This window comes from Mustela erminea, chromosome 15 (genome assembly GCF_009829155.1).
Source record: "Mustela erminea isolate mMusErm1 chromosome 15, mMusErm1.Pri, whole genome shotgun sequence".
Classification (NCBI taxonomy): domain Eukaryota; kingdom Metazoa; phylum Chordata; class Mammalia; order Carnivora; family Mustelidae; genus Mustela; species Mustela erminea.
This window is the reverse complement of record NC_045628.1, coordinates 2337500-2347711: the sequence shown is the minus strand read 5'-3', so window position 1 is coordinate 2347711 and position 10212 is coordinate 2337500. Positions and strand designations below refer to the sequence as shown.

The 10212-nt window shown below is 63.2% G+C and overlaps 1 protein-coding gene across 3 annotated transcripts in view; it reads right to left on the bottom strand.

Moving 5' to 3' along the window:
* Positions 1 to 1054: 1054 nt before the first annotated feature.
* The window catches only part of CARS2 (cysteinyl-tRNA synthetase 2, mitochondrial), a 38468-nt gene continuing 29310 nt past the window's right edge, over positions 1055 to 10212 (bottom strand). For all 3 annotated transcript variants that reach the window (XM_032314403.1, XM_032314405.1, XM_032314404.1), the window contains 6 exons: positions 6414 to 6480; positions 5805 to 5943; positions 3642 to 3765; positions 2901 to 2999; positions 1391 to 1597; positions 1055 to 1204 (listed from right to left, as the gene is read on the bottom strand). In XM_032314403.1, coding sequence (XP_032170294.1) covers positions 1136 to 1204; positions 1391 to 1597; positions 2901 to 2999; positions 3642 to 3765; positions 5805 to 5943; positions 6414 to 6480 — 705 coding nt within the window. In that variant the 3' untranslated portion in view covers positions 1055 to 1135. The remainder of the gene's footprint in view (positions 1205 to 1390; positions 1598 to 2900; positions 3000 to 3641; positions 3766 to 5804; positions 5944 to 6413; positions 6481 to 10212) is intronic.

Genomic DNA, 10212 nt, shown 5'->3' with positions numbered 1-10212 from the left:
TGAGCTCTGTCCCACTTTCCAGCTTTCCTGAGCGAGGACACGGTCAGCAGGGGGACAAATGTGGGAAAACTTGTCACTTCGTGGTTTTCACCTGTGCCTCCCCACCTTGCGAATGTGCAGTGCTCTTAGTTCCACAGAAGGTCAAGTGCACACGTCACAGAACCGTTTTTGATTTTACTTTGAGTTAAGTACAAATCCTCTTGTTCCAGTGCGAGTGAGGAGTATATCCAAGGCCCAGCGGCTGTTTTTAAAGTAGCCCTAGACCTACTAGCTGTAGCTAAGGACGGGCTTTTACCCCGAGACCAAGGTAACAGGGCACAGAGGTCACTGGGGGGGCCAAGTGCAGCACGTGGCCCTCAGGGGACAGCCTGAGCCCCAGATACCAAATGGACCACCTTTGGGTGTCCCTGTCAAGGGCCTACCTGCCGGGAGGGATCTCCGCACGAGCTGGCTTACCGTGGGCAAGTCCGTTTCCGAGTGGGTTTCCTCGCCTGTAGAATAGGACAATCGTGCCTTTTGGGGTCTTGAAGTTCAGTGACAAGTGAACGTGGTTGTTGAGTGTCCCCACCATGCCTAGCGTATTCCTCCCCGCGGCACCCGCAGGACAGGCCAGCTCGGCAGCACCGGACTTGGGGCAGCCCAGCCAGGGAGGGAGAGCCTCTGTGGGCTGCACTCTGGGTACCGGCGCTGCCTCCTGCTCTGCGGCCGCACTCACATCTGGGTCTTGCTCTCACCAGTGCAGCCACCACATGGTGGTCTTCTGTGGCGAACATGTTACTTCTGTGACGGACAGACATGGGGCGAGCTGCCCCAGCTCAGGGCCCCCCTCCCCGTTCAGCACCGCCTGGTGCCTGAGGTATAGGCCGCTGTGCCCTGCTGGACTTCAGCCACAGGCCCCGGGCCCCTGTAGGACTTATGTCCTCTGCCCTGGGCTCCAGGGCTCATGGTCCTCCTGTGACGTCACCCCAGGACCCAGGGTCCCACATCAGGACCAGTGCTGGCCCCTGTGTGTAGCCATCGGTACCGTGAAGAATCCACATTTCAGGCACACACGATCGGTTGGACTGACTTTAATGCTGACTGGACAGGCAGGACAGGAGGCCTCCGCGTCAGCACAGGACAGTGTTGGGGGCCGTCAGCTCCCCGGTCTGCGGTCTTCCGTCCTCTGGTCCAGCAGCTCCCATGTGGACGTGCTGCTCCGGTCCTGCGGAGGAGGCATGAGGGAAGTGGGCCAGACGCTCAGGGCTCACTGCCCACCCTGATGCCCCCACGGGGCCCGGCTGCAGGCTCTGGGGTGGGGGACTCAGCAGGCTCTGACCGTTGCACATTTGTATGCTGCCCTTGGGGTGGCCGTGCCCACCGCCAGCAGGCCACAGTGGCAGCGGCTCACCTTAATGCTGATGCCGTGGGCGACAAGGTCCCGGCGCAGAGTGTCACACGCCTCCAGCAGGGGTTGCCTGTCCAGCAGTTGCTGCTGTCGGGCCTCCCGGGTGGCCGCTCCTGTGGCCAGGGCGAACTGCCGCACCCGCAGCCGGAAGCGGACCAGCTCGTCCACCACGCTGTGCAGAGTGGCCCGGCTGCTGTCCCCTGCAACAGACTGCCCCAGGCGGAGCAGCATGGTCAGTGGGGTCCTGGCGGCTGCCCCGAGAGCTGGGCCCGTGGCATTCAGTGCCAACCTGATCCACAGCCCGACCTCCCCCGGCTCTTCTCCCCGGGCCCGGGCTGCTGGCCGGTCCCTGCTCTCCTGGCCCACAGGCCCGGTCACGAGGCAGTGCTCCCTAGTGCCGCGGGGAGGCAAAGACCCAGGGCTCCCGTCTGTGTCCTCGGCAGCACTGCCCGTGAGGCCCGCCCGCCTGGGCCGCCCTGCTCCTGTCCCACAGATGCTATTGCGTCTCGGGCGTCTTTAGCAGCCGGCTCCCTGGGCAGGGTCTGCACGTGCCAGCCGAGCCTCGTGAAACCCAATCTGATCCTCGGACCAAACCCCGAAAGCAACATCCAGCTCTCGTGTGGTTCGCACACACCTATGCTCTTGCTGCCCGTTCACAGACTGACTCTGCACACCGAGCTGGAGAACCCAGTGGGTCAAGTCCTCGCTCACCTACATGACTCCTCTGCCTCATGGGGAGGGGTCCCAGAGCCTGTCGGTGCTCACGGGTGTGAAGAAAATGACACGTTTACAACCCTGGGGTCAAGCTTCTCCAACCACAGGACCCTCAGTTTCTACCTCCACGATAAAAGACCGTTTTTCTGGTTACAAAAATGTGAGCCCCAAGTGGGATCCAGTGTCTGCCATGGAGGTGGGGGAGGCGAGCGAGGGTTCCTGACAAGGGCCGGGCGCCGGCTCCACGTCCGGGAAGCCTGAGCGGTCCCAGCACACGCGTGGTCAGGCCAGGCCGCAGCCCAGGCCTTTCCACGTTGACGACCCATTTCACAGGGTTCCTACGCATGGTCTCCCGGTGCAGCAAGGTGGCAAGGGTGCAGGGAAGGAGCGGGGCGCGGGGAGGGGGTGCACGTGCGGGAGGCTGGCCAGCGCTGGGCGGGGGAAGGCACAGGGGCCCGTGCTGTGGGAGACAGCGAGGGGCTCGGCCGGGGAAGGGTCGTCCGACTGTGCACCCGGCCACACTCAGAGTCTTCCAGGAGAAACAAGGGAAAAGAACGTGTGCAGGACAGACGGCACGCGGGGTGCGGCCGAGAGGGGCCGAGCTCTGCTCCGAATCCCTGCAGCGTCCGCTAGTAAGACACCAGCTTTGACCCAGCTTGCTTTTTCCGTAACATTTTCTCAAGCACATCAGTACATTCAACACAATTGTCCGTTAAACGAACATCGTAAAAGGGGAGAGGGCGGTGGTGAGCACACCCGGACCCTGCCACAGGCGAGGACCGAGAAGGGCAGGGCGTACCTGTCTCTCCGCCAGAGAAATCCCAACGGTCTCGAAGAACTGCTCGACGTAGGACACGATGGAGCCGAACACGGCGGGACTCCGGGGACCGCTGGGTTCCTGTGACAGACCACCCAGAGGAGGGGATGAGGGGCCGATAGAACACTGTAGAAACTCAGGGACGCAGCAGGCCACCGCTCCTGCCACAGGGTCGCACCTCGTGTGGCGGGGATGGCCCTGGCAGGGCCCCTCACTGGCCCCACATATGACCATGGGGAAGCCAGGGAACCCCCCACCTCCATCTGCCCACCTGTAATATGGGGACCTGCTAGGACCTGCATGCTGGTGTCCCCCAGACCCACACGCTGAGCCCTGACCCCTGTTTAACAGCGTCAGCAGGCGGGTCTCCAGGAGGCTACTAGCTCATGGGGGGCAGAGGCCCACAGCAGGGCCAGGCTGCATGGGCATGGGGCGGGGGTGGTCCCTGCACACAGTGTTCCCCCATGTCCTGTTTCACATCCCAGCAAGCTCGGAGCAGACAGGAAGATGACGCGCTTGCCCTGTTAGCAAACATGTGGGTCCACCTGTCCGTGTGCAGGACCTCCCTGCTGGGGGGTCAGCTCAGGGCAGAATGAAGCACCCCGGAAGTCAGGGCAGGCCCGGAGGCCACCCTGGGCAGCTGGTAGGGTGGTGGCTGTGCCTTCCGGGGGAGCGGAAGCCACCACAGCAGCTCCCCACCCTGCGAGCCGCCCCGGGACACACCTGAGCGTGCGCCTTCAGCTGTCTGTTCCCGTGGTGCACGAGCTCCATGACCGCGTCCACGGCCGCGGGCGTGTCAAAGTCGTCCGCCAGGGCAGCCTTCACGGCCTCCTTGGTGTGGCGGAGCCTGGGAGAGACACAGGGGCTGCCCAGCAGCAGGAACGGGGCGCAGGCCGGTCCCTCCCCGGGGCAGGCGTGACCGCGCGTCTGCTCCTCGCCCTTTCTGGACCGGGCTCACACGTGTGCGCGCAGACAGCCCTCACGGCGTCACATCAGCTCAGAGCCGTCCGTTACCACGGATTTGGAAAAAGCCTCTAACAGCTGGGGCTGAACACACCCGTACACGTATCCCCCAGTGGCTTACAGCTGCGCAGCGACAGCTTCACACGGCATCACGCCATGTCAGTCGCCTGCAGTACGCACACACGGGCCTCGTGCCGGCCTGGGTGGAGGAAAGGACAGCCCGACGCAAACCCCCACCCCACAGAGCCTGCGCGCAGGACACCTGGTCCCGTGACCATGGCCCGGCCTCTCTGCCGGGGGTGGGGGGAGGGTGGCCCCAGGTCCGGGGGGATAGTGTCTGCTCACGCCTCCCGCCCCGATCCCTACGTGTGGCCTGCGCGCACAGACAGCCTGTCTGAGCCTCTAAGCAGCAGCCCTGCTACGCCCAGGGCCCGGTGGCCCTGTCAGGCCTAGGACACAGGCCCCGCTGGGCTCGGAGTGTGTCCTGCTCCCCGCACCTGGCTGTGGCCTCTCCACCCCCTTCCCTCCATTGCCAGGCCCCCTCCCCTGCCAGCTTCTCCCCACCTCCTCTGTCCTCCCCAGCCATGGCGAGGACACCCAGGTCCGCTCTGTCCTGCACATCTGCTGCTTCAGACACTGAAGCTCTGTCTCCAAGGCTACTGCTGGCCTCTACCACACTTCCTGCAGACCCCCCAGCGTCCAGGCATGGGCAAGGACTGGCCTCAGGGCTGCCTCACACCCAAGTGGAGGCCCGGGACCCCTTCTGGCCATCAGTCACAGTGGCATCCGTGTCTGGGCCAGTGAGCTGGGGAGGGGGGAGCCCCTGGACTCTTGTTCCTCTGCCAGGCCTGCTGCCCTGGCTGGTGGGGCAGTGACCGCTCTCCAGCCTGGCCTCAAGTGACCAGGAAGGGAGAACAGGCCACAGGCAGGACTGTTTGTCACAAAGCAGAACCTGGCTCTCCTGAGTGGCATACAGCCTCTGCCTTCCCCCTCTACCACTCCTGTTGCTGGGGAGCTTGGTGTGACCTCCTGTCCAGATGGTCACACCAAGCCACACAACCCCACCCCCCCAGACGCCCTGCCCCACTGCGCTGGACTTTGTCCCCTGGGCTCCCACGGCTGGGGCCAACAGACTCCGCTCCAGTGCCCTCCCTCCTTCCCAGGCCGACCCCCAAGGAGTCTCGGGTTCTTCAGTCCTCTGAGGGAGTCCTCCGGGAGGGGGACCCGCCCGCGACGCTGCAGGCAGGCACGGCATCTGATGAACGCAGCAAACCCGTGCTCGCTGCTTGTCCTAACGACACGAGCACCTCCCGCACCTTCCCAGCTTCTCACCACCTCGGATGTCAAGTCTGTCTTTGACGTGTGACAAAACAAGGATGACCAAGTTTTCTAACGAAGCAATGGGACGGGGAACACGATTTCCCTATGTCAGGAGCCCCAAAGCCGGGCCCAGCTTGAGCCGCCACACTGTCACAGCGTCCTGGCACCGTCGTGTGACCACACAAACTACTGTGTGCCACTACCCAGGTGACAGCGGTGGGGGTGGCACACGCACTCGACTTTTGCGGACCTGCTGGTCAATTCCTGGCCACATCTGAGCTTAGCCGAGACCGCCCGCACTGCTCTTCAGCCGTCGCGGCACGGCCACGCCCTGCCAGCCCTCCTTCCCATGGAGCAAGGTGACCAGAGCCTCCGCCTCAGTCACCGACAAACACCAGCGAGCGCCCCCTCCCCACCATCCAGGCACGGGCGTGACTCCCCCCGGCCCAGCCACCCCCCGCAGGCAGGGCATCCTCATCCCTCCCCAACGGGACCACCGGCTTGCCCGAGGCACCCCTGCACCAGCACCTCCAGGGGCCCTCAGCCTCGAAAAGCTGCCCCCACCTACCGGGACACCCAGGTGGACGCTGGGAAGGCACCTACCTCTCCCACAGCACATCGTCCCTGACGGGGCCGCACACCAGCTGTCCCTTCATGTAAGCCCGGGCGTCCCCCACGAACGCGGCCGCCCCCAGGAGGAGGTGCTTGGCCTCGAGCATGGTGCCATCGCTGTAGTCAATGGCTGTGAAGGGGGCGCGTGAGGTCACCCGGGCTGCCGCTGCCCACGCCCACACCCGGGCCCCGCCAGCTTGGGGGAAACACGCAGGGGGTTCCGGCCGCGGGGCTCAGTACGCGGAGACCGGCACATGAGCGGGGCAGGAGAGTGCCCTGAGCCCTGGGCCTTGTCTGAGCAGACCAGCCGCAGTGGGGACAGAGGGCCCCGGGGGTGGGGGCAGCCCAGGCCGCGAGGACAGGCCCGTCTTGTGCGCTTCTCCGCACGAGGACATGCCCTCCACCGAGCCCCACCACCAGACCCCCACATGGGGCAGCCGGGCTGACCGCAAAAACCGTGGCCTCCGAGAGACATGCTTCTGGAAGCTTCTGGCTGGGAGCCGGGGCCGGGCTCCCTCTCGGGCGGCAGGCTGGGTTCAGCCATTCGACAGACGCGGCCCCGAGTCCCCTGCGTGCCCATGGGCCCCACGTCTCGCTCACCTGACCTGTAGCTGCTCCGCATGCAGAAGAGGCGGAAGACATCAGGGGAAAACGTCTTCAGAAAGTCCTGCGGGGGAGAGACGGAGAGACGGAGAGACGGGAACCCAGAGCCCGGACCGCAGCGGTGTGGGCCGATCTCGCGGAGCGAGCCGTCAGGAACTTTTAGGAAAAGTTTTGTTCCCAGACTCTCTGTGAGTGCAACCCCCCGCCTTGTTCCCACAGGGTCTTCCCTGGTCCGGCAGCGTCTGTGGGAAAGGCCATCTGGGGGCGGCCCTGGCTCTGCGCTGATGCCCGCGGGAGCCCCTTCCCACGACGCCGTGGCCGAGCGCGGGCGCCCAGCTCCCGGGCTCATGTCCGTGCTGCGGTGATGCAGCCCCGTGCTTGGGTTCCCTGGGGAACATGCCACCACCTCTGCCTGAACACCACTGACCCAGGACCTGTCACTGAACAGATGACTTCCAAAGCGTCTACACAAAGAAGCGTGCCCCTTCTCTGTTCGGAGGGGGAACTGGGGACACCTTGCAGAACCTACTGAAACAGCACGATGTTCCAACAAAAGCTCGGTGTGGTGGCCGCAGCAGGAAGCGCTCAGTGGCCTCACAGGGATGGGGAAGGGGCGGCCTCGGCCTCCGCGGGGACGTGCTCGGCCACACCACCAGGGACCGGCGCCAAGGACAAGCCAGCTCCAGCAGGACCATCCGACAACATGGAGTTTGGGTCAAAACCTGAAACCATCCTGCCCCTTCGTCATGGACTCTCTGTGAGGAGAGAGATGTTCTCTGCCCTTCTCCCGTGAACCTGCTCTGTGTCTAGCAGTTTCTGGCCTCCCCTCAGCAACAGTGAACCCAGAGTGTGACAACTGGGGGACACAGTGGCTGGGACCCCGCACGAGGTCCGGCAGGTGGCCCCCCTTGGAGCAGTGACAGGGTCGGGCCCCGGGGTTAAGCTGACCCCTTGCTTCCCTGGGCTGATGGAGAGAAGCGGCCGGGAGCAGGCGCACGGACAGCCTTCCGGGGAAGGCCGAGCAGACCCACCGACCTCCGATGCACCGTAGTTACTACACCAGAGTCAGCGGCTGGAAAACTAACCTCGTGGCAGCCCAGACACCGCTCCCCGACAGGCGAAGTGTCACCAGGCCGGGGTGCCGGGGAGTCCGGAGGCGGCGCACAACCTCCCAGCCGCCTGGTCATCAGGCAGTGACCCTTGCAAACTCGACGTACCAGCTCGCAAGTTAAGGCAGCGACTTTGAGAGTCAAGTAACGGGTCCCAAATCACAACCTAGAGATTCGAAAAGGCCCGTTTTGAGCCGTGATCTGGCCCACTTTCCCCATGCGGACTCCGGTCCATCAAGCAGAGTCAGGCTTTCCTGCAGACCGTCGTAAAAGCCGTCCGTGGTTGCCAAAATGATGAGGGCTCGAAGGCACACCTTTTCCTGCTAGAAACCGGGAAGCTGACAGGTGTTTTTTCCATGACAGACATGGCTGAGCGTCCCCAGGGACTGCCCGCAACCCTGCAGCCTGGCGGAGATACGGAGTCGCAGGAGACGAGCTCACGCTCCAACGCGCCGCGATGAACAGTGAAATGGAAATGTGAAGTCGGGCTGTCCATCTTCACCAAGGTAAAAAGGACAAGGTCGACTGCATGAGGATTCTATTGTGTTCGTGTGCACAAGGGAAACGGACACTTCCAGCTGGCGGGCACGTCGAGGACACTGCTACGTGACCAGAGGCTTTGTCCAGAACATTCTGCCTTATGTCACACTACTCATCACGTACAGCACCCTCGTGGGCCCCCAAGGGCTTGTGAAAAGTGACACACTCTGATACCTAGAACAGTTAAAATGCACGCTCTCTAGTAGAAATGGGACATCATTTCAACGACCCTCAACAGGGCCCTGTTAAGTCAATGAGGGTGCAGTGGACAGCCCAGCCATTCGGAAGAATGAACCCCACACGGAAGAGACTGACCCCAGAGATTCACTATGCGGATAAAGCAGGTCGCACACCGCACAAGCACTCATGTGGGAAGAAAAACCGAGGAACGTATTTACACACACGAGCTTCGCGAAGAAGCTGGCGACGGCCACGGGGGGTCAGAGCGGGGCGGCTGGGGGCACGGCCGGGGAGGACGTGGCTCCTCACACCCCGCAGCTCCGCGTGTCCTGCCGCGGGCGCCCCGGCCCGGTCTGCCGCCTACAAACTCCCCACCGCGAAATCCAGTCCTTCGAAGATCGGACCCAAACGTTATGTTGTCGGGAACGGGGAGAAGCGAGGACACACGGTTCGCCGCGGGGACAGAGACAGGCCTCCCACACAGATGGCTCCTTCCTGTCACAGCGGGCGCTGCGAGCGGAGCCGCTCGGGGGACGGCGTCCCGGCGCTCCTGTCTGTGCTCCCCGTTGAACACAGCACCTCGTGTTTTTGGAAAATAAAGGAAAAGGGGAAAGATGTCCTCCACCTGGAAACAGACTTAACAGATGAGCCTCTGTGCAGCGAAGGGGATGCCACACAGCAAATCCTCACACTTGACCGCGCGGGTGTGTGCCACCCGCATGACCCCCCACCACGCTGCCAAGAGTGACAAGAAACACAAGCTCCGCTCCGGCAAGTCCACGGGGACAGAAAGACCAGTGGGTGCCCGGGGCTGGGGTCGGGGGGAGTGAGTACTTCAGGGCACATCAAGCAGGTGGTGGTGGCGGCCGGCCACTCTGTGAAGACGTGGGGACCACTGAATGACACAGGGTACCAGGCGAGGTCTCGGGTACGGGAATTATGTCTCAGTAAAGCTGTTACTAAAACAAGAATTGCAAGAAAATCTTAACTTGAGTTTTAAACTCAAGTGTAAAAACAGTTTACTGTCGGTTAGGAACAGTGGTGTTCAATTTTGGAACATGTCAGTTTTAAGAGAAAGCACAGAGCCGATGTGCCGCTGTAAGGAAACACGACTTTCGGAGAAGGAGAGAGAGCTAAGAGAAGCCGGTCCCGTCATGTGACGCGGGGAGCCCACCGTGAACGCCCGCGACGCACCGCTTCGTGCGCGCGTCCGCCTCGTCCGCCAGCTCTGCCCGGAAGAGGCCTGGCAGCGGCGTCACCGCAGCGGAGCAAACGCGCCAGATGCCCGGATCCTGGCTCAGGATTCCATGTCCCCACGAGGCAGCGAGGCTCCGGGAAGAAGTGGCAGCTCTGGGGCCAGAGGCAAAGGGAAATAGAGCCTAAAGCACAGGGGCGTGCGGGGCGTTGCCCTGGGACGCAGGAACCACTCAAGAGAGCCGCCTCCTCCCCTTACCCCAGGTCACATCTGGGGTAAATTAGCCCCAAAAGAATAAAGGCTGAGTTGATCACACACGAAGTGCACGAGCTGAGCTTCTAGCAATACTAGAAAGAGAGCAGACACAGCCCTTCTCTGAAGAGGAGGGCCAGCCAGGCCACAGCGCCACACAGCGTGCGCCCCACGGCTGTGGACGGGCAGGACGGGACGAAGCCGCCATGGGTACAAACACCACAGGTGGCAGGTTGTCAGGGAACAGGGCGCCTGACGGCAGATAACGTCACTGCTGTCCGTGTACACGGGAGGGAGAGAGGAATGTCCACATCAGAGAGATGTGGGGCCATCGCTGACCCCAGTGCTCAGACCCAGCGTCACTGACAGCAGGACAGCCTGGCGCTGTGGCCCCCAGGGGGCTGCTGTGAGAGCCCACGGCACCGCAGAGGAAGGGTTCCCGCCAGTCAAGCCTTGACACCTCACTTCCAGCTCCGGGGGAACAGGAGACAGAAGAACAAGCCACGAGACGCCACAGAGA